At 39.4% G+C, this 24,340-nt stretch overlaps 1 protein-coding gene and 1 long non-coding RNA gene across 3 annotated transcripts in view; one reads left to right on the top strand and one right to left on the bottom strand.

Moving 5' to 3' along the window:
• The window catches only part of LOC119705273, a 74,903-nt gene extending 52,384 nt beyond the window's left edge, over positions 1-22,519 (top strand). Inside the window, exons 3-4 of the long non-coding RNA XR_005258182.1 lie at positions 20,293-20,427; positions 22,117-22,519. This is a non-coding gene — a long non-coding RNA (uncharacterized LOC119705273). The remainder of the gene's footprint in view (positions 1-20,292; positions 20,428-22,116) is intronic.
• GALK2 (galactokinase 2) overlaps positions 1-23,368 on the bottom strand; it is a 47,119-nt gene extending 23,751 nt beyond the window's left edge. Inside the window, exons 1-5 of one of the 2 annotated variants that reach the window (XM_038147484.1) lie at positions 22,895-23,051; positions 20,876-20,964; positions 19,623-19,746; positions 14,776-14,866; positions 11,727-11,873 (exon numbers count right to left, since the gene is read on the bottom strand). In XM_038147484.1, the coding sequence (XP_038003412.1) occupies positions 11,727-11,873; positions 14,776-14,866; positions 19,623-19,746; positions 20,876-20,964; positions 22,895-22,947 (504 nt within the window). In that variant the 5' untranslated portion in view covers positions 22,948-23,051. Of the gene's footprint in view, positions 1-11,726; positions 11,874-14,775; positions 14,867-19,622; positions 19,747-20,875; positions 20,965-22,894 lie in introns of both variants that reach the window. The other variant, XM_038147483.1, reaches the window with a different exon arrangement.
• Positions 23,369-24,340: the final 972 nt, after the last annotated feature.

Raw genomic sequence — 24,340 nt, 5'->3', positions numbered from 1 at the left:
AAGAACTTTAGAAAAGCCACAGGCCGTTTTCCAGTGGCAAAGTCAGATTCAGATTCCACAGTAAGGATGCAGCACTACAGGACTGAAAAAAGCTAAGCAGCAAGACAGGGACACTAGCCAGCACACAGCTGTAAAAGGCAGCAGATAGAGGCAGTAAATCACCATGCTGAGAGAGGTATGTGCAGGGTGCCTGCCTGCTTGCTTGCTCAAGTCCTCTAATGGCCCCACTGACACAGCTGTAAAATTGGTGCTTAGATGAATGTAATCAGGCTGAACTGTTTGCAAATGCACTAACAACCAATTTACTCAGCTCACAATGCAGTTATGGCCAATAAGCCTTAGGCTGATAAGCAGAAGTTATCAAAAAAACATTAACGAAGTTACTCTAAAACTATGCAGAGTGGATCTATTTGAATCAAACATGGTAAACGACCTCTTAGAAGAAAAAGACCATTAACAAGAGAACATTGAAAGTACAATCAGCAAAAATACTCCTCTTTTTGGCATTGCCTGTCCTTTGTGTATTTTAAAGATGAGCTGAAACAATGTTTCTTTTCTATTTCCTGAGAAACTATAGAAACTTTGAAACTATAGAAACTACAGATGCTTTCTTTTTAACAAAAAACATTTCCCAGGTTCATGAAAATTCATTTTTCCTCCCTGTCCCATGTTTACTCAAGTCCCATTTCCAGTTTGAACCTCAGATCTCTTCATCCCATCAATGAAAGTTTTACATCTAGTTACTGTATCTCCCTGCTCCACTATGAGATGAAAATAATTCTGAATGAAATGTTAATGAAGGCAATGATACTTTTTCCCATTTAATGCTAAAATACTCAGCAACAGCTCCACAGAAAATGCCAAACTTCCACACAGAGCAGTCTCTAGATGCTCACTCCTTTCTGCATACGAAGGTGTGCCTATTTACAAACAGCTGCTGCTGTGATGTGGGAATACCTGCATGTTTCAGCCAGTTCTGCTGAACCTGCCTTTTGTCTCTCTGAGAACACAGCAATACCACATCCCTAATTTTTGTTGCCACTGGCAGGAGCTTTCAGACCAGAGCTTATGAGTATTACTCACTGTGTGAGACGACCACGCTGGCAGACAGACCATGCACACAGGAGCTGTGGCTGTGCAAACCTGGCCTGAAGTACTGCTCCTGAGGTACTCCCAACATAAATTCTGTTCTTGGGCACAGCTGCTTGAGCTATTACTTCATCTGCAACTGCCAGATAAAGCTTGGCAAAGTCAGAAATTAGGCATTTCACTCTCCACTTAGTCTGGCTGCATCTCTATCTCCACATACATATCAGCTACCACTTGACTGCCTAAATTGTTTAGACTTTATGAGCCTGAGCTTATTAAATGAGTATCAGGAGAAGTCTTGCAGAGGAGGAATGTTAGCAATTAGGACAGTGCCTCTCCCCTGTCCCTTTACAAGGTCTGGTGAACTGTGCCTGGTTGAGCACCAGGCCTCGCTGGGTCCCGGCTCTCAGGCTGTCCAGCTGCGTATGCCGGGCAAGCAGCGCTGCTCCAGCTTGAGCAACTTCTGTTTTGAAACTCAGCAAGGATTGGCAGGACCACCAAGTAGTAACTGGCAAGGGTTGCAAAGAACCTCTCCACAAGACAGCCCAAGGCATCCCTGAAACATTATTTGGTTTCTAATTTAAACGGGCCCTTGCTGACACAGGCTGGCTTTAATACTAGGATGAGAAGCATGTGAATGGAGAGGAAATTGTCATCTGTATAGAGAGCAGTTTCTACTTACTATTGAGACAAATGGGCAAATGTCTGCCTTTTTGCTAAAATGAGTGAAAGGGCAAAGTTTCATTGGAAACTAATGTGAAGACTAAACTGGAGAGCCTTGTGTACATATTTGATACTTGGAAAAGGATGGTCATATGACTGAAACAGTGAACTGAATTTCAGGAGGTCTGGGCTCAATTTCTAGCTCCACATTAAGTTTCTTGTGAGTCAGGGAAAGTCTCTTTAATTCATCACGGCTCCATTTCCTCAGTAAAATGAGGAGTATCTTCCCTCTCTTTCTAATTAGTAATTGTTACTTGGGATTCTTACATGATAATGCTATAAATATGTGTGACTTCATTACTAGAAAGTGAAAAAATCCCCATTTTACTACACAAGTTCTTAGAGTTTAGGCTTCCATGGAAAATATCTCTAAGGAAAAAAATCTGTGAGAACCACATAATAAAAGGAAATAGCTTTTGCCTATCTCAGAGCAATGCCTTGTTTCCATTCAACTTGCAACACCCAGAAGCTCTTTAGGGGATTGTTTGGATCATCTGCTATTTATATCTTTTCAATGTATGGCTGACCTGTAAAAAGCCAGAGCTTCTCGGATCCCAGATTTCAGTGCACAACTTGGCAACATCTCAAATGTCTGTCTGAACAATACCTGGGCATGGAACTTCCTTCTGGATGCACTGCAGTTTCTGCAGAGAAGTAACTCAGAGCATTCTCACAGTCACGTTTAGGGGAACTGCACCCCAGGCTGCAGCACAGCATCACCAGGCTGGTAGGTTAGAGGGGGCCTGACACTCCTTGGTAGACTTCCAGATACAATTGTTATGTGTATAAAATTAACAATGTTATCCTATGGAGTGCTGCAGAAGTCCTAGACCAGGCTTTCTCACTGAACTCGGTGAAGGCAGATATTTGTTCCTCATGAGGCACCATGAGAAATAGAGAGAGCGAATAAACCCCATCTGCACATAGACTCCACTTGCATCCCACACATTCTGATTCATATGACAGACCACTTTGAGCCAGCCACAAAACATAGCTTGTTCTATGCACTCAAGGTTCATTAGCATGCTTTTCCATCCCTAAAGCAGTATTTCAAAAATACAAGTAAATCACAATTTAAATCTTCATAAAATTTTACATAGTTTACTTTAAAAGCATTCCTATAAGGCTGCTGTTATCTTCAACTTAGAGACAGCACAGATACTTACATGATTTGTTCAAAGTCATGTGAATCAGTCACAAAGCTGAAATGAGAATTCAAAAACCTCCCTACTTCCATCATTGTGGCTAATTCTGTAAAGAATATAGTCTCATGGAAACAGTTGCAGGGTAGATTTAAAATCTTATTCATATGATGGTAATGAGAAGTGGAACAGAGAGATACTAAAATCATAGTTAAAATGGGTCTGAATAGTACCATTACAACGGGATGAAGCTGCAAAAAAACTACTTCGATAAATAAAAAATTTCCTTAGCTCACCTATTGTGAGGTCTACATATGTTACTGCCCTCTGAATTTCTGTATTATTGTTTCAGAAGTTGTTCCAATAGGACTAACTAGACCAGGTAAACTGTATAATGCAGACAATAAGTCCTAAGCTGTCATCCACACTATTAAACTAACAAATTGATAAATTTAATATAGTAATTCAAAAAGCTCAAACATCAGGAGATGTTTCCTTTGATCTCACCCCCCTGCAAAAACCCCCAAAGAACCCAACAACCTAGCCAAGAAGGGAAGTGTGTATAATCACAGAATATCCTGATGTAGAAGGAACCTCCCAAGGATCTCCGAGTCTCTCTCCTGGCCCTGCCCAGGACAACCCCAGAAATCCCATCATGAGCCCAAGCATGTGCCCATAAGTAAGTAAGGGCTTTTCAGCTGGATAAAACTAATTAAAAGGCTTGAGTCAGAATAAAAATATAGAATATATGAAGATAAAAGCAGCCTCTGTGGATCAAACCAATATCACTTCTAGTCCTTATAACTGAATGTGGGCTCTTAGTATGGACCAAAGGCCAAGTAAAGATCTTATTTCCCCAGGACTTGATATTTTGATCAGGAGTTCCCTAGTTACCAACAACAGATTTCTGATATGTGAATTTGTCCAGACTCTCTTTTAACTCATGCATAACTTTAACATGTAGATAGATCATCCAGGAAAAAGGACTTCTACACCTTGTCAGGTGAAGAACTGTCTCCTTTTGTTAATTATTAATGTGTACCTGACTAGCTTTATTTCATACCTGCTGGCTCTCAACACTTGAGGGAGCAACAATGATTCCCACCCACTCAATCAATTACATTCATCATTTGATGGATCTCTGACCCTTCCTCCTTTAAGTGATTTTTTCCAGAGTTCTAACGCTTTTTATGGTGGTCATTCTGTACCTTTAATTGTTCCATGTAGCTTTTTCCTAAATCTTTTTCAGTTTAACTGTCTTGGTTAGTAAGAAAGGAGAAAGGCAGAGTTACAGCCCTTCCTAGACACCTTACGGAAAATGTCACTGTATCATTTGCAATTTTCATGAGACAAATGAGCCACATAAAATGTGTGTTAATTAGTGTTAACATAAGCACATTATAATGCAACCTCAAGCAGTTCAGCACTACTATTCCCCCCCTTTCCCTGAGGTTGGAGTACCAGAGTCATCAGGAGGATTATGTGACCACATCTGCCCCTCCCGTGCAAAGTCCCTTTGTTTAAACCTGGCAGTGACATAGCTGCAGCAAACTGTTCCCTTCTGCTGACTGTAGGGAGGTCGGTGAGTGGGGCAGCTGGGATGGAAACTGAAAACACCTGCAGTTCTTCTAGCAGTACCCCGAGCTGCTTCCCACACTGGCTCTGTTCAGCCTCTGAACACAGGGGAGGGATAAGCGTAACGTGGCAGCAGCAGTAGCTGGCAGGTGAGTAAAACCTTGGAGTCTCCCTGGTGATCTGTCAAGAAACACTAAATATTGCAGCTTTTGAATGCCAGACCAAATATCATCCACGCAAACACTACTTTTATAGCTGTTGGCAAGTACACGTGCCAGGTTGGCTGTGCTTCCACGGGAGATGTTTAGAATCAATGAGTTTCATGATATATTAACATCGGGGTTTTTGCTGTTAATCCAACAAAAAAATTTGCATATCCATAATTAAAACAATATAAAGCCACATCACTAGGAGAAAAATCTCAGTACATACGATTCACTAACAATTAAGCATTAAGAAATTTATGTTAATTAATTAATTAAGGAAGATGCTCTCAGGTTTTAGACAATGTTAGTTGGAGCACTAGGAAATATGTAAAACTAACAGTTTTCAAAATGTATTTTTTAGGCTGTTTGTTTGAGAAGCTTAATGCTAAAGTCTATCCAGAATGTATCCTACCGCAGAAGGTAACTCCCTAGCAGGCAACTGCCCCCGCTGTGCAGACCTAGGCTAGCTTTTGATCTAAGGCTCTGCTAACTACCCCTGCTTTTTGTTTGAAACAATTTAAGGTTCTCCCTGATAAGGAGCAAGCCAGTCTCGGGTTACAGAGAAAGAAATTACTACCACCTAAATCCATTTTATCTTTGAATCACAAGATTTCCTATCCAGCATGCAGAAAGTCTAATCTGGGAAATCATATCAGTGGAGATACAATTTAGTCTGACAAAGAAAGGTTGTGATTTTTTATTATTAGTTACCTTATGTGTAGTTACTCTAGATGGAGAGATTTCTTCTAATAAGAACTCATCAGTAGCTCTGCATCATGTTACCTTGTTTTGGATTTTAATGGAAAAAGTGAGTTTTCAGTAAAATGATACTTTTCACTAATATGTGCTTTTCTCTACTTATATTTCAATAAGAAACACCTCAAATTCAGGTTTAGATTTACAGCTGAGTCTTTCTGGTCTTTCAAGTCAAAGAACTGATAAATTATAACCCACCCCATGCAGCTCACTTGATTCTCTGTTGCCCCTTCATTTATTTTACTTTCTATCAGTTTGATGTTAGTGATAATGAACATGAAGACCTAAATGTAGAAATGTATTTAGATATCCTAGGAATAATGAAAGTGAACAGATGATCACTTAATTATAAAAAAAAATTCCTAAAAATAGAAACCTAAAGAATTATCAGAATGAGGACAGATAAGGGAGTTTCACCTTTACTAGTCCTCTTGCTCACAAAGAGGCCAAGGGCCAACTGCTCTAGTTTTGACTCATGCAATAATGGGTCTGGACAGTGTGTAAACTGTGACAGAATTTGTCCCTATATAACTGTCACTGTTAATATGTTCCAAATCAGTGATCAATCCCTTTCCATCTCCCACAGCCCTTCAAAGAAGTAAACTTGTGTAAGAGTAAACCCCTTAAAAGAGTAAGACAATTAGTGAGTAGGAGACAGAAAAATATTTGTTAGTAAAACAGAATTAGTGTTGCTTAGTATTTTTTTGGAACAGCTCACCCTACATTACACAGAAACTTGATATACACAAATCCAGAACAACAGCAGCCAAAATAAAGCAATCTTCTCCATAAAATGATAGTATTAAATTACATCTGCCTCAGTGGTTTAATGTAGTTATAATGAAACATTTTGGCCCAAGTTAAGTGTGCTAGATTTTCTATGTACTACAGTGCAGTAGTAATGGTAACTAATCTTTAAAATTTAAAAAAAATCCATTTTTCTTCTTGTTTTAAATTTTATTGTTCGTGAATGGAAGCTCCATGAATGAATTTGTGAATATAAGTTATTTTTAGCACTGTCATTTTCAGTGCTCCACAATTCTCTTCATCATGCAAATTTAAGTAACTGGAGTATTTAAATATCAATTCAGTCAAAAGTGCTGTGCATATATTTACTCCCTCTATGGAAATAGAGTAATGGTCCCCCAATGAACATTCCTTAACATTTCAGCGAGTTAATCTAAAAAGTCAGAGTCAGTCTGCTGCTTTCCTTTACAACAAATAATGTTGGTAATTTAATGGCAAATGTAGTGTAGATTTTCGATTAAATTCTACAGAGTTTGGTTCACAACACACAAGATTGAAAATACAGAAGAAACATTGTAGATAAAGATGAGTGTTTCACAGTAAGAAGGAAACATTCTCCATCATATAACATATTTCAATTCTTGATAGACTGTCATTTTTTTCCAATCTGTGCATATTTTTATACCTATATATATATATATATATATATATATATATATATATATATAATAATTTCTGAAATTTAAGGTACTATGTTTTATTTAGAAAAGTATAAAATGATGCTCAAATTTTTAATGTTAAATTTACCACCAGGAATGCCTTTATTTTTAGTATCTCGACTAGGACTAGGTTGCTGAAAGTTACCATCTGCTTCCAGTTTGCACATAAAATTCCAATTAGCTGAACTTCATATATGTTTTGTGAGGTAATTATGCTTACTTTTTTCCAGAATGGGAATATATTTGTCAGATAGTATCTGGATGTCCTCATAAGCACAGCAATCTTAGCTTGACTTTGTCTGCCCCCTAACATGCTCAAATAGAAGGTTATCAATTAGGTTGATGAGAGATTATGGCCTTTGATTACCACTGCTCTAAAGTACTCTGTTTCCCCTTGATTACAAACATACAGTCAAGCTTAACAAGAATGCTGTTTTCCAATTCCAGAGAGAGAAAGGAACTTTAGCATTTCTCTGTATTAACAGTACTTTAAAATACATGTATCTATGTGCCATTTTTTTGTGTAAACAATTTGGTTTCTCACATAGCTATCCTGAGCATGCATCTATCAAAGATTTTTGATAGATCAATAAAATAAATTATAAAAAGAAATATTTTTAAATTAAGTAAAATAAATTATAATCCAATCCTAAGGAGTATTATCAGCACAAGTTACTCATTTCAAAGTCACACTACCAGTGTGGATACTCACAAGTTTTCTTGCCAGACAGCTATGGATTAGGAATGGTAAAGGGCTCAACTCAAGCATTTTCATTATTATACAGAGGTTTCAGAAACCAAGTAGAAAGGATTCCAGATGGCCTATCTATTCTCCCACTGAAAGCAGTGACAGTAGCAGGTATAGTAACTGTTGAAATATTGTTTAAAAATGTTTAACACCCACACTCAAATTCATCTGAGCCATAGTTTGGGAAAAGGGAAACCAGTGGACACTGTGCCATTAAGGTTTAGGTTTAGGTCCTTTATTTACTCTGTCTGACTTAGTTTTTTCTCAGTCTAGATAAAGCCAAATATGATTCCCCCTCCTATGCTAAACATTTCACATTAAATTAGATAAACCCTATTGAGTTTTGATCTCTTCTTCCCAACAAGTATGTGCACAACAACCCAGCCTTGATGTAACAGAAAAAATGTTAAGGTGGCTAAACAGACCTTACTTTCACAAGATCTAACATTTGGACAACAACATTATTATTACATCTTTGAAGTCAATCTAGTTACTCAGTCCTAAGTGATTTTCTGTACTCATTAATTCCTACCACAAAACAAAGCTGGGACAGTTTAGAGCATTATTACGTTTCCTTTACAAAAAGTATCATCTCCTGATGAAAAGTTATACAAAAGATTGATTTTGTAACAGTGAAATAAAAATCACTTTAAAATCAAGAACTTCCACTACTGAGCATTGCTGCTGTTTGAGTGATGCCAACACAGCCTCAGAGTGGTATCCTGTTTGGAGGAGAAAAATGGATTCTTTTTAAAGATCGCATTCTACATTTTCCATCTTGTTATTTGAATGCTATTGCACTGCTGCAACTGGTTAGCACTGCACATCTGGCTGAATTGTCTTGAACTGGTATTTTCCCTAACTATTGTGTATGTGTATGATGGCTTTTTTTTTAAATTATTGTATGCACACTGAAACAATGCCCTGTTTCAGACTGCTACACACAATTAGTGAGAGCATGCTTTTTTCTGATTTTGTTTTCAATGTCAAAAAAGTGCTATTTTTAAAGTTAGCCACCATGAAATTCTAGCCATGCTTTTACACTGTTTTTTAATTTTGTGGGAGTTTGACTCCTAATCTCCTAGGCCTGAACCTCACACTGGAAGTGTTATCTCACAAAAGCTCTAAATTTCAACGACTTTTACTCTACAGCAACTATTTTAAGCTTACATTTATCAGGAAAAAGAGCATATAACTAAAATATTCTCATAAAAATAGTTTCACAGAAACAAAACAGATAAATGTTCCATTCAGTAAAAGGTCATTTTTTCATAACTTTGGCTACAGAAGCCCTACAATTCAGCCAAATTTGATTCCAAAGCCAAAAATTTCCTGTCTTCCTGCTACAAACCATCATACTAAGATTTTGCAAAGTCCATTAGACTAGTGAGGGGCAAAAAGTCAATCTTTTCTCATAAAATTACCATCATAACCAAATATTGTTACTTATAAATACCACAATTTACAAGTTTTCACACTGTAAAGGATTTGGAAAAAAAAAAAAGAAGGATGGATGGGAGGGGTAAAGTGATATTTCTTAATTAAAATAAACAAACACATAAATATCCAGAGCCTTAGAAGTGCACAGTCCTGGTTAGCTTTCTAGTAGAAAGGATCTGGAAAGCCCCTACTTGTGCTCAGCTAAGAATTTCCCTGCCACAGGGGAGATCCCTGCTGACACAGAGCCAGCAGGACTGGATCCTGCACAGATCCCATTTGACACCAGCACAGGATGCATTAGGAGCTGGCAAGAAGTGGCCAGAGCACGTTTTATACTGCTGAGGACTCGCACGCCTAAATTGCTCTAATTTATACTGAGACGAGCCCTGCCTTTTACAAGGCAGTTCTGCTAGGCTAAGCATAAATCCAGTGCAACAGAGACTCTGGATTTTGCTACATATAAGAAGTCTCTAATGCTAAATCATAAATTAGCAAAAAACACTGAATGAGTTTTTACAGTCCTGTAAGATTTGGGGAAACTTAAAGCTTGGACAAAAGCAATCAGTCTTCAGAGCTGTCACCCTCTCTCCTAACCATGACAACCAGGTGCCTTGGTTTATGCAAGCATACAAAACCTTGGATATATTCTTAACTGCTCCTATGGTAGCTATTGAGAAGTCTCATCTGTACATTAATTGCTCATTTTTCATTGTAAGTGCAAAATATCTGGCTGCAGACAGCAGGGTTTCCTGACAAAAATGTGCAATTGTGTCTCTTGTGTTTGTCCAACTGTATTTCAGACACAAGCTTAACTTTCAGCACATTTTTCAACTAGCAAGAAGAGGATTGAACAGGACACATGAGAAGAAAAGACACTCAGAGGAGTCTCTGTCTTCCTTCTGCTCTTCCATAATTTTCTATGAAAATGACAGAAGGAGTTTTGCACCTTTCTTTACAACAAGTCTGGCATAATGCCAGCTGGTACTTCCAAGCCACATACATGTAAGTTCAGCTCAAGATACACACTGTATCATTTGTTCTCTGAAGAACACTGTGCAGAATTGGAATAATGAAAACCTGGCTTCTGGTTTTCCAGATACAGATTTTTACTACCTAGTAAAATGTGGGCTTTCTGACCTCTGTCAGTTTTATGCTTGTGAAGATATCCAGTTTCTGACCATGTGCACTCCAGTGATTTTGATCAGTTGTTCCCAAGCTTTGTTCTTGAGGTGACCACCATCAGAGACAGTGCTGACCTGTGGTAGGACCATCTATGCAAAACCAGAAGCTTCTTGTCAGGCCAGGTACACATTCAGTCACCTCCAACCCTTTAATTGCACTCTCATCCAAGAAGGATCTTCAATTCCATGTTTTCATCTGCCACTGCTCTACGTGTCTCACCTCCCAAACCAGAGCCTCTCTTACGGTGTCCAACCCCTTACTGACCTTTGATCAGACACCAACACCAGTCAGGGAAACAGTAACTGTAGCCACATCCTCCTACCTAAAAAGCTTCCCTGCCTCTCCAACCCTGCTCCCTTCTGCCTGAGCCCTTCCTGACGCCCCTGAAGCCAGCCCTGGGAGCTGGGCAATGTGGGATTGTGCACTCACTGCTGAGAGCATTCCTGCAACTGCAGCCTCATAGAGAAGTAATCTCAACAGATCAGCAAAAACTTTCTGTGTGGATCTGTTCACCTCACGGCTCAGAGAAATGCTTGTTACAAGCAGAGTTAACAGCTGCCATCATCATGTGCCACTTTCAGTTGGCTTTGTATCACAATTTGGGAATGTCTGTCTTAGACAATAGGCACAAATATGTGTAACAGTCACATTTAGATCTGTTCTTTTCTCTTCCTGACAATGTTCTAATTTAAGATCCTAGTTTCACTTAACCAGACATTTTTAATGGAGAGAACTTCATTCCCATATGGCACCTTCAAGGACCATGACTCCTCCAGAAATCTGTATTACACAAGCCAAACAGTGCTAACAGTTGTACTGCTAACAGGTCACATACTTGGGGTTTGTTTTTAGACTAATGTTTGTTTAAAAGTGAGGAATACATTTTGGATTGTAAATACGTATTCCAAAAAAACTGTGAAGAGAATAAGGAGAGTCAGATGGAAGAATTTTACCTCTACTTTGTGCTGATTACATAATTTATCAAGAAATTGTTCCACAGGCCTCCAACAGATGCTCTGTTGTTAAAGCCATGAAAAGTCATTCAGGGAGAGAGTAAAGGCCTCGGGGGTGTGGTCCACATGCTTCAGCACATATATCCTCAGCTCTGGCCTGCAGATAGCACATCTGGTCCAGGCATGGACCTGATGGTTGGCCAAAATACAGGCTTACAATAATGCTCCTTTTTTCAGCTTTAATGTAAGCCTGTTTTCTTGCCAAATTCAAATCCTGCCAAAATTTGGCCAAAGATGTTTGCTCGATTGTGCAATATCTTAAGTTTATATCCAACAACTCTTTGCAAAAACAATTGTATCGTGTTTTTAATGTTTACAGGCATTAACAATATTTAATTTTAAGTAGAATTTTACTGCTGACACTCTCGTGCTTTACAGTAAATTACCTTAGAGAGGGTTTTTCCATTAGCTCTGAGTGTCACGAGTCCTGCACAGCACACCAAAGCACTGGAGCTAGAGAGACCAGAACTTGGAGGGATGGTTCCATCTAGCAGACAATTCATTCCAGTTGGGTTATTGAGACCAAAATGTTCCTAACAATGAAAAAATAAACAATCTCAGTTTCAAGTACAGACAGGCTCAGGCTTGCAATTATCTGATACTTAGAAAGAGAATCCTTCTGCTGAGTTGCTGGAAGCAAGGACCTGCTTCTGCTATCTCCAAAATAAAGCAAAAGCAAAATTTTCATTCTATTCCTTAAGAACAAAGCCAATGGTGGGGCTTCAGCCAAAGGTATGTCTGCAATGGCTGTACACAAACATATAACTACCCCACGCAGAACTCAGGATGGGCTGCACGCCCAAGAATTCACCAAGCTTCGTGGGTGGGTTTTGCAGCAACTGGCTTTGCTTTGAGCTGCTGTGGTGACAGTGCAAAGCTACCAATGCTTTTATACCCTACTTTTGTCCTTTTCTCGACAGCTCTTCATTTAGGCACCACAAAGAGCTCAAGGTCCACTTTGTGCTTCACTTCCAAGGCTGGCACGTGGTATTAGGGAGCCACATGACACTGAGGAGGAACCAGTAGCCATGCAGCTGTTTTCAAAGCAGATACTTGTGTCCTGAAGCACCCACAGGACTGACACAGGGAAAACCACAAGGGTACTTAAGGAACTTTGTGTTTTGGGGTCACAAAGACACACCTACCAGTGGGGATGCTCTCTGGCATGCTATTTTTTGTATGAAGTTTAAAATATTCTAACATACATGATAGGTACCATAAATAATACATTTAATCCAGAAATCATAAATTCTCATGTACATACTCCTTTAAATATTCTTTAGTTGTTTTTTATTTATAATCCCTTTTATATAAATTTCTCTCTGCTATTAGTTTGAAACAAACATGCAGTACTTATTACAAAATCATTGACCGTATATGGGGGGTATATGAATAGCTGACTTCTGATGCAATTGATACGTCAATAAACTGTTACAGTGCCAATAATCAGAAAAAATAACAGTATTTTCATGAAGAAATGTCCATTTTGAAAAGATTTCTATTACTTCTCCTGAAACAAGTTGAACCATAAATACCAATGGTAGAGATCAGCAAACACAAAGAGCTTCCTTTACAGTCTTCTACCATCACTTCAAATTATATTTTGAATTTCCTGTTTTACAAATAAAGGAAATTCATATCTAGACTACTATTGCTGCCCATGCCCCTTCATGAAAAACACTAGACAGGCTTGTTCATAAACAGAAAATGCTTGAGTAACCAGAAACTGATCCACAGTTTCTGGATCGTCTTGAATGTGAATCAGGCTTGCAGACTTATCACGCGATGTTTAAATAGAAAACGTACTTCAGCTTCAAAAATGAAAATGGACTCTGCCAAGTTCTGCAACAGTTCTGTCCCAAAAGGATAGCATGTTCAACTTAATATAAACAGATTATCCCGCTGGACCCTCTGAGTACTTGTATTTCAGAGTTTCTTAAGTCTGTAGCATTTATGCTTATTTTCTGCCAGTACTAGAGTCTGCAAACCTGCTTTGCAAATTAACCTTCAAGTATGAAAGCTTGTCCTTAGGAAACAGATCTCAGTAGCAGACTGCAAAATAAATAAAGTCAATTGGTCATGCAAGCCTTAATATAAGAAAGGATATATTGTAAAGAAACCTAATCTATATCTCTACAGTCAGTGCAATTTAAATGCCTGTATTACTGAGCAATACAAAATTGAAAATACTCATGTTACTGCACACATAAGTAATTTATTTGGTCTATGCATAGGAGCAGGGGGCGGTTTAGGACCTGTGAATTGTAATAAAGTGATTTGTGGCACTGATTGTTCTGAATGTTGTATTTTGAAGACTCCAGTGGCAGGTCTGAGGTAAGCTTTTCAGCAGTCTGCAGTCCTTATCTATTGGATCATCCTGTGGGGTGACCTAGATGGCCTACCCTGAGGCAAACTTCATGTGCTTTAAAAACCACATTTACCCATAATTTGGGCTGGCTGTGACAACCTGTTCCTGACCTGCCATCACTGTTTATCCCATCTGCCCTTCCAGAAATATCATTAGATAGGCACCGAGCAGAGAAGACACCTTTTTTTTCCCCTCAAAGGGCCACGAATTCTGTGAATTCTGTGAATTCTGTGCCTCACCTGCAAACAGCAGGGGAGATTTGCAGGAGCCTCGATGGTGAGTTGAGGCTGCCTCCCAGGGCAGCACTGATGACCAGCACTTGCTTTCACAAGAGCTGAGTCTTCAGGCCAGGCTGCAGAGGGGAGCTCCCCAGGGAGATAAACCCCGAGTAGGCAGACATGAAAACGTCTGGGAGGTTGTGCTCCTGCCTTTTCCGTAAGTGTGCCCCCTCCTGCACAGCTGCACTTTTAACTCAGGACATTCTGAAAATCCCATTCAAATTCCAAACCCTGAAAAGCGGGATGAGTAATGGTTCTTAATGGATTATTTCTTCTGTATGCTGTTTACTTGGTTTTTGCATTTTCTTTTGCCTACTGCATGAGTCAGCTTCACTCAGCTGTTGTGCACACATTACAGGTTTTCAGCTTTTATGGAAGTCCCTGTTTTTTAAATGCCTCCATTGAAAGAAAAGGGTTAAGATATGATCTTCATGTCCTGCAAAACAAACCTCCTAACCTTTTTCAAAGAAGATTTTCATTAAATAATTCAATTGGAAAGCATTCATTTTGACTTCAAAATACAGAAATGTCATCCTGATAATGTTTGATCACGACTTTCCGAAGTAATTATTTGCTATTGTAATTGGTTTTATAGAGATGGAAATAGTGCTGTGCCAATATTTTAAAGCAAACCCCCTCATATCTCCTCTTCAAGTTTTATCATAAAAATATTTAACTTTATTTTTAAAAAAAGCTGTAGAATGCAGGGAAACATTTTGAGGGTAAATAGGTATTCTTGTTGTATTTTACTTCTACATTAATTTCATAAATTAAATGGATTTAGCTTACCTGAATACCCTTCAGTCCACACAGGAAGTAGTTATGCCACTGAGGTTTGGTTTTGTTAATCTGAATGTTATTAACACTAGTACTGAAATCCCTGCAAAAACAGAAAAACCTTAAGGCTTTAATTTGTATTAAATTTAGTTTGAAAAAACATGGCTTTTTACTGCCACCTGCTGATGGACAAAACTGGTTTGGTGGTTTTCAGGGCAATGTTTTCCGGCTTGGTTTCTTCTTTGATCTTTTTACGTATCTTCTTTATTAATCATTTCTATATGGCTATTTTAGATGAAAGCATAAGAATTCTTGAGTAAATATAAAGAGTATATTAAATAAATCCAGAAATTAAGCTGCCTTTGACATCCTTAATTAAGGCAGGATGCCTTCTATCATGTATGTGTATACTATCATGATTGCTTAGAAGTGAAAATTCAGGTAATCTTATCTGTCAAACCATGACTAGAGAGAGATATTTTCTGGCTCTCTGATAATTCCTGCTCAGGATTTCATCTTCATTACCTTTGCTCTGAATGACACTTCACTAAAACAAGCCTTATGCTCCAGAATTATATTATGCATGTTACAAGACAAAAATATTTAGTTTAAATATTTTATCTGTTTCCTCACAGATAAATCCTACTCCACCTTTCTTTCAAAGTAATACAAATACTGAGCTTGAATGTTCCTAAAGAACAGCCAGGTGCTGTCAAAATGGGCATGGGTGACACACAGAGGCCTCAGGGAGGTGCAGGTTGTTTGGCAGTCTGTACCTTTTAACACCCAGGAACTTCATCTGCTTGATGTTGTGACAGAAGGTGCCCAACACAGAAACAGCAAAAGCACTGAGAACAGCAAGAACTCAAATAAAAAATATTCAAAAATTCCAGACTAACATGTGCTCTACAAGGCAAGGTCTGCTAAAAAATATGAACAGAGGCAGCTGAATTCCTGGAAATATTTAACAGGAATAAAACCAGTTTCAAGAAATAATACTTCAGGGGACAGCCTACAACTCCTAAAAAGATGGAATTTTTCCTTCTTACACTGGTCCTAGTAAACTAATATAGATTGTTGATTTCCTGAATTTATTTTTGTCCAAAAGGACATCACTAATTAATACTTGTAATGGATACCGGTGAAAAGATGTTTTAATCAGTTAATTATTCTGTTACCTATGGAGAAAAAGTTATATAAAGCATCCATGATCTAATTGTGTAAAAGCAATGTCTGAAAAGCTCACTTTATTCTGGTGCACTCAAAGGCTGAAATTTTTGTGTCATGCAACCCCCAAAGCAACAGGCAGTGTTGCAGTGGCACCCCCAAAGCAACAGGCAGTGTTGCAGTGGCACCCCCAAAGCAACACGCAGTGTTGCAGTGGCACCACCATTCTTCTGGTCTATTGCTTGCCCTGCTGTAGTGAGGAACTGCACTGACAGCCTGTTCCCAGCTCCATGGCACACAACACATCTGCCACTTGGACTACCAACTCAGAATTCCCATTTTGCCAGTCATGCATCCAAGTTCAACCTTAATTACAGTGCAAACCCATCAGGTTGGGGTACAGTTTAATGTGTAAGCTGCTATCTTAGTGCCACAAACAGGATTTTATCAGCAGTGCAGCAGCAAAGAATTGCACAAAGCTAGAGTAAGAAATTCCTAGGAAGACAAAAGATATGAAAGGGAGTCTGAGATTAGAGTACTAGGAAATTTTGAGAATGGCTGTAAATTCTCCCAGTTTGAGATTAATGTGTATTTAGAATGATCTCCAAGAAAATAAAATGTCAACTTGCTTATGGTTTTTGAATAACATAAACTCCCCAAGAGGTATTTGTAAAATGGAAAATACTTGTCATAAGTAATGAAGATTTTAAAATTCTGTGTTTGTTTATGCTTGCTTCCTACAATAATCCTAAATTGTTCTTGTAAAAAACAAGGCTGGTGGAAAGCAATGTGTGAAAGTGATTAAGAGAAAAGGAATCTTAAGTCTTCTTTGCCTCAAAGAATTCTAAAATATTTTATCTTCATAATTCATTTTACCCTCTCAGAGTAAAATTTCAATGAACAAGAAGACACATATTATGATTATTTATTTGCTGGTTCTCAAGATAAATTAAAATAACTTCTTAAAATGCATTTTGCTATTTTTGCAATCTTCTCATATAGAAAATTGAAGAAAAAGTGCTTTTATTTTGGCAGGTTTTATATGGAAATAATTCACACAAACACAGAATGTGTGACTGTCAAAATCCCCAGAATCCTTAAGTCTGTTTTTTGTTATCACATTCAGTTTTTTATAAAAAACAGTTCCTAAATATCCAAGCTTTATCTTAAATCAGTAAGTCTTCAGGCTTGCCTTTGAACCTCCTACTGAAAATTAGGCAGTTTAATATAAGAACTTTATAACAAAATAAAATAAAATATTGGGGAAAACATACCCGTGAAATAAAAATACTCTGATATTGTCTGTTCCAGCCTTTCTGTTTTAAAGAATGCTTTGGGGGAAAATGCCAGTTCTCCATAACCAGACATAAAAACTTCAATTTTTCTGTATAATTAGAAGAGATAGGATTTTTAAGGAGTATGACTGAGGTGGTTTTTACTGCTCGAAAAGTAAATAATCTTTATTTTTGGGTGATCAATTTAGCTCTTTCTCACAGAACCTTACTGCCTTGTCAATCTTTAGTTTATCTGTTTGAGTCCTCTGCACAAATACCCTGATTTAAAAACAAACAAACAAAACTTTCAGGTTTTGTCGTGAGATGGAAACTGATTGGTAATTACCATCCTCTGGTACTTCTGAAGGCACTTTGAGAAGTATAATGTCAGTTATTCTCTCTACACATACTTCTCAATTATCAAGATGTTTTGTGAAGGGGAGGTATTAGGAACTTCAAAGGAATGTAAGTTTTGAATACCTTTTTAGTCCCAATAACATAAAAGGCATGAGATCAGTTGAGATAATTTATGATAAAAAACAAACAGGTGGTTTTGCTAGCAACCTGTTCTCTGTTCTATTTCTATTAAAAGTTAACGTGAACTATCAGTGTGGAAGAGTGCTACAGAACTGTTCCACAGTTTACCATTTCACAAAATAAGAATGAAATAGGAAATAGTAATTCTACAGAGGATTCTGGTTAGTCCTTATTCACCAAAGGCCTATAGATACACATTCACCACAGGCATAAATCTACCAGTGTAACAGGCTGGGAAAAAAAGACACACTGTCATCAGTTTTGTTATGTGGTGTAACATTCAAAGTGTTGAAAAATATTTCTTTGTTATGAAATTATGGACATGTTTTAGCTTTGTTTTTAAGCAACAGTGTCTCAACAAAACCAAGATGCTTAATGCTGTGTTCTGAGATATTTTCTTGGTTTATGGTTTAAAGCATATGATTTTAAACTGAAACCAGGGCAGATGTAAAAATATAGTGTCAGTGTGTGCAATTTAAATTCAAAGGCTGTAATTCTACATTTTGTGGAACTGTCCTGAGAAGGCCATTTCAATTGCAATATACTGCAGCAAAGCTTGAAGATTGAGTGAAAATGTTCACCTTTTTATTACTGCTTTATTTTGTGTTCATTATAACAACTTGTCCTAATCAAAACTATTGTAATTTTGAAGCTATTGTCTCTTGCAGAATGGTTTTGCAACACAGCTTAAGCCCTGGTGGGAGGTTGCTGCTGAAGAAAGGGAAAGGTCCCACACACACCTTCCATTTCCCTTCCCTGTTCACCACTGCTTGTTCCCACTGTTTACTCCGAGTCAGCTTTAGTGCTGACTGCATGGCAATTCACTAAAATGACAGAAAATTATCCAAGCAAAAAATGGGGGAATAGTGCACTTTACCTTGAGATCAAACAAGTACTCTACACCTGCTAAAAGGCACAGGCTGAGTTGATCTTAGAAGCAGGTACAGGGAGACTAGGGGTAAAAGAAGACAAGCCATTGCTTTTTGGCAGTGGCAAACTCTTAATTCAGCCCATCTATAATGTGAAAACATACTCCAAAAGTGAAAAATCTCTTGAGTATTTACACTTAGCATGGAAATACACATTCTTTTGAACTGTCTTAGTCACAGGCAGCAGTTCAGAATGTGTTTATAACCAACTGAGCTTTAAGCAGGAATTTGTGCTCAAGTAGTTCCCACTTTTGACACTATGTTTCTGTCCCTGTGCTGCCACACACTGTGCTTTCAGGAACTAATTTACCAATTAAACCAATGGCTCAATAAAAATGGCTTAAACTAAGCTTTTGCTGATTCTGATTTTTGCAAAATGTCCACAAAAGCTCATGTGGGTGAGTGACCTGATCTGAACTGCCTTGCAACTGCACAAATATCAGTCTGTTACAAAGAGGCAGAAAAACGTGCCTGAAGTTGAAAAGAGTGGCAGGATTATTTCCCTATGTTCAGCACTTGTGAGACCATAGCTGGCATATTGCATCCAGTTTTGGGGTTTCCCAATACATGAAAGACATTGGCAGGGAGTTCAGCAGAAGGCCAACAAGATTATTTACAAGGGATCTTCGAAGGTCCTTTCCAACCTAAATTGCCCTATAATTCTGTGAACAGCAGCTGTGGAGGAAGTGGAAGCGAGTGAATACAGATTTTTTGAGCCAGGATTGTTGCTAAAGCTGTTGTGCTGTGAAAATATATAAAGCTACTGCTCTGAACTAATAGACACGGCATGGACTCGATCTGTGATATAAATGTCATCTGCTGATATAAATTGTTTTACACAATCAGACTCTGTATTGCAATGGAAGTCTGTCAGATCTCTGAACAGGTAAACTGTATTGCAATGCATGAAGAAGTTCATAAAAAATAATGAATAAACAAAGTAGGTACATACAAGTATGAAGAATTGGTATTTGCCAGTTGCACAACTTGAGTTTGTACAGGTTCTACTGCAATCAGGATATCTTGTTCTATAGCCATGGGGAGCACAGCGTAACCACAGTAGTCTATGTGTTCTCCTAGCAAAGAAACAAAGAAAACATTTTGTAATAATTCTTTCTAGAATAGCAGTAACACAATTTCTACAGGGCTTCAGTGTTGTTTTCTGGATGAGACAATTTCTTACAGTAGTTTCAACTCTTATTACCTAAAGTTTGGGGTACATTTCTTCCATTTCTTATTACTTCAAAAAAAGATTTTCTTTCTTTAGTGATTTTTATCTATTGCACCTGTTTATAAATGTTCATATTTTAATGCTGGCTTACAAAAAAATTCTAAAAAACCCCTACCATGTAGATTACTGTCCAAGAATGAGAACTGTCATGTACATACAATTTCTGGAGCTTTTTCCAAGAAGATAACTACTATATTTAAATAATCATTAATACAGCTGCATACAACACATAAAGTAACAATCAAATATAAAATGTATGTAGCAAACATCCTCTCCCTTGGGAATAAGTCCCAGTTACCATATGCTGTCTATTTAGCCTATATGAGATGTTCACACAACACTGAGATAAAAATTAACATTAACTGCATAATAAACTAATTGACTTTTACAGCTCTGTTTCTCAGGATCCTTTTACTACGTCTTCAAATGTGTAGGATTATTTTGTGCAAGAAACTCAGCTCCAGTGAGAACACAATCCTAACATGAGCAAAGAAATCTAAAAGATAAGGCTGCTACAGAAATTAAAGTAAGTCTTAAACACAAAATAATTGTGACTCTCCAGTTTGCCAGTGAATCACACACACTATTTTAGGTTCTGTGGACGCATCTCTATGGAAGAGTAAACAAGAGGTGATGGTAGAATCATTTCATGCTTTATCATGTATATTGCTGTGGGGCTGGTTATATTTGGTAACTTTAATTAATTAAAAAAAACAAGCTGGCAAGTTACTCCAGTTTTCAAAACCATCCCTACTGTCTATAAATGCTTTTTTCCAATACTGATATCCATGTAGAGTTGTTTATAATAAGATACAGTAAAATTTACTAAATTATATATGATTTTCCATTTATCACAAGAAACTTCTCTGAAAAAATAAAATTTGGACCAGCATTTTCATTATGTCTTTTAAACTACTAGATTTCCATGATGACAGATGAAGTAAAACAACATAAGGTTAGTTTTTCTCTTTTACCTATTAAGTTGACTCGTCCTGGTGCACGAGCATAAAACTTGGGAGCTGATCCAAACTTTGATATAAACATCTCCTTCAGTTTCTGCAATCTGAAAGGCAGGTTAGAAACATTTAGAAGGACTATATTTGCATAAAAGACAGAAGCTTCAATGCTTCTTGAAGCAAATTCAATTCAGCTTCCTGAAGTATGTGGAATTTTCCCTGCTACATCAGGAGCGGCGTTGAGCTGGTTATTTCTACTCTTCACATAACATTGAAGACTCTATGTAGATTTTGATTTTTATCAATTTTCATATTTGGCACTACCCCATCCTTGCATAAATACATACACAGAGAACTAAAATTCCAAATGTCAGATTATCCCCTTGACTTATCACAGCATTTACTCCACAGGATTCCAGCAAAAGTACTTCAGGTTTTCCATTTAGAGGTGCCTGATGTGCTACTGAAAATTCAAAGCAAATAAACTTTGTCATATTGCTTTACTTCCTGCAACTGTAAAGGTACCAACCTTCTGCCTGATGTTTGCAAAGTTGGAATACTTTAGTGTGTCATGCAGAACAGTAGGAAACCTGATAGTAATTCATTTTGAAACTACCTTAAAGCAAAATTTTAGTCTACTGACAAAAATCTAGTAACAGGAACCCTGATAAGGTTTCTACATTTAATCTAAATCTAGAACTGGAAGCCTAGTTAATGCAAAGTGGTAAGAAGACTGCAATGAGAAACAGATGTTAGAAAATTCCACAATTACTTAGTTTCTACATCTCCGTAAAGGCTGTGTTACTGTACACGTATGCAAATGTTTAATAAGGTTTTTATAAAATGGAAAGCTACAAAATATGATTTGTTGTGATATTTTTAACAGATCTTTCAGTACCTTTCTATCTTTGTGCCCAGTTACAAAGCTGTATCAGGTCTATGATTTCCCCTTCTTATAATCTCCCCTAGTATTGACTGGTATATCGCTCATCCAATTAGCAAAAGCAATTTCTGCCATTTCATTGTTCAATCCCTTCTCTAGATCACATTAATAATATTATAGTCCACAGGGGAATCTGTTGGCAGAATTCTAGGTGTTAACTTTATTCCTTTTGGTGTCAGTATTTAGAATGCTGCTTTGTTTCACAGATATTTTTATAGTAGTGTTGGTACCAAGAGACAACAGACAAAGCAGTCATGAGGGCATGTTTATCTAAGTGCTGACTGATCTCTTTTTTTAATGTGGGTTTTACAAGCAGGCGTGATGAAAGGCTATTTACAGGCTTTGGCCTTGATGTTGCAAGACACACACTGCATTTCAAGCACCTCCATCAAGAAGAAAATTGTCAAAAGCCTTAAAGCAAAGGCACTCCTCACAACTTCACACTTCCAAGTCTGGAAATGCTGGACTCGTCGTTTCCGTGGGATTTACGGTGCAACCGTATGCAAGTCACCGGCGTTTGAAGGAGTGTCCCTTGTGCAGCGCTAAGGCAAGCGAAGGGTTCGTCTGTGTGCCCGTCAGTTGCACTCACCGAGCGCGACCTCACGGGCAAGGAGCAGGCGCTGGCACATGCCGCACCCATTCCGGGACGGGACAGGCCAGCGCTGCTCCAGGGCCTTTTCCAGCAAAAAGGACGAGAGAATAATCGGTATTCCCCAAAAACTCCGGGGGGGGGGGGGGGGGGGGGGGGGGGAGATGATGTAGGCGAAATGATGAATGAATACGTGAATGAACGAATGAATGATTCCTCCTGCTGCCCCAGCGCCACCCTGCGAGGGGCGTCAGGGCGGGCCGGGATGCAGTGGGTGGGAGAAGGGGCCGGAACCCGGCGCGCCCCGGGCAGCGGGAGCTTCCCGAGCAGTCTTTGCTCGTGTCAGGGGGAAAACCACAACGCTACGAGTCCACACCTCCTCGCACCTCAGCCCGGAGCATGAGGACGGGCTTTCCCACCCATCCTCCCACCCCCGGCGGCCGCCCGCAGACCGCCCGCCCGCCCCGGGATAAGCGGCGGCGGGGTCGGGGAGCGACCCACCCACCTGGGCTGCTCCACCAGCTGCACCGGGAGCGCGCTGGGGCTGTCCCCCGCCATGGCGACTGCACCGCGGGCCCGGCTCAGGCGGCTCCGGCGGGGCCGCGGTCACGGGGCAGGCGAGCGCCGCGTCCTTCCGGGCGGCAGCGCCGGCGGCCCGGCCCCGTCCCGCCCCGCCGGCGGCGCTCGGCCCGGGGCAGCGCTCGGCCCGGGGCAGCGCTCGGCCGTGGAGCCCCTCGCCCTCGGCCCCGCGCCCGCCACAGCCCACGGGGGACGGGGAAGCTGCCGCGACGTACGAAAGAAATGTCTGGGGTTTTCCGGTATTCCTGCTGATGCTCCTGCAAGATGCACGTGCGATGAAAATAATGGACAGTCGCATCCCTCATGGCGTGGAGGGATGGGTGTCTTTGTCCCCGCGTTTTTTGTGGTGTGTGGTTCCTCTAGCTCCCCTCCCAACAGGCAGCCTCGTGGCTCCTGTTACCCTCGGGTTGATGGCTACAGATATTTGCAAGGAACTGAGCATTTCAAAAGTGTTCGTAGGCTCACTCACAGTGTTTTGGTGTATATCTTTGTCCATTTTGGTATCTATCTTACTGTTCCTCATCCCATTCAGAGAGCTTTAAGTGCTCAGACTGAAGGAAGCACAGTAACGAATCTCATTGTGGGTTTTCTGAGGTAAAATATTTATTTCGCCCTTAGTACATTTGCAGAATACAAATACAGCTTTTAAAAGGCTTGCCAGTACTTGTAGGGGAAAAAAAACAAACCGAAACCCCACTGTCAGAAACAGTATAAAATGACCAACAACAGGAAAACCAGGAGACTAGTAAATATTGCAGATGTGTCTGGGTGTCTGTGAGAACCCCAGCCTTGTGGAGATGGGGAGGCAGAGCTGATCTGGTGGGGTGGTTGTCTCACTCAGGTGAAGGCAGCAGCAGCAGAAATTAGCATGTAAAAATCTTTACACAACCATTGTTTACAAGGCCTGTGGATTTAAAGAGTTCAAGCCTTTAAAACTGCTGCTCTGGTATTATTTGCTAATGGTGAACACAGCCCAGGTAAATGGTTCAGCAAGCAGCACTGAGTAAAGCAAAATGGAGCTGAGCAGTGATGCCAGTCACAGCAACAGGCTAAGCATCATCTGGTGCAACCTCCCTGCTCAGGCAGGGTCATCCCAGAGCACATGGACCAGGGTTGCGTTCAGACGGTTCTGGAACATCTCTAGTCAGGGAGCCTCCACAACCTCTCTGGGCAATCTGTTCCCGTACACGGTCACTTGCACAGTAAAGTTCTTCCTCATGCTCAGGCTGGCCTTTCTGTGCATCAGTTTCCACCCGTTCTTCCTTGTACTACTGGATGGCACCACTAAGAAGAGCCCAATTCCATCCTCTTAACACCCACGTTTTACACAGGAGCCCCTCTCAGTTGCCTCTTATTGAGGCTGAACAGGCCT

This window comes from Motacilla alba, chromosome 10 (genome assembly GCF_015832195.1).
Source record: "Motacilla alba alba isolate MOTALB_02 chromosome 10, Motacilla_alba_V1.0_pri, whole genome shotgun sequence".
Lineage (NCBI taxonomy): Eukaryota > Metazoa > Chordata > Aves > Passeriformes > Motacillidae > Motacilla > Motacilla alba.
Note: the sequence above shows the minus strand (reverse complement) of the source record. Positions and strands in the feature narration are given on the sequence as shown.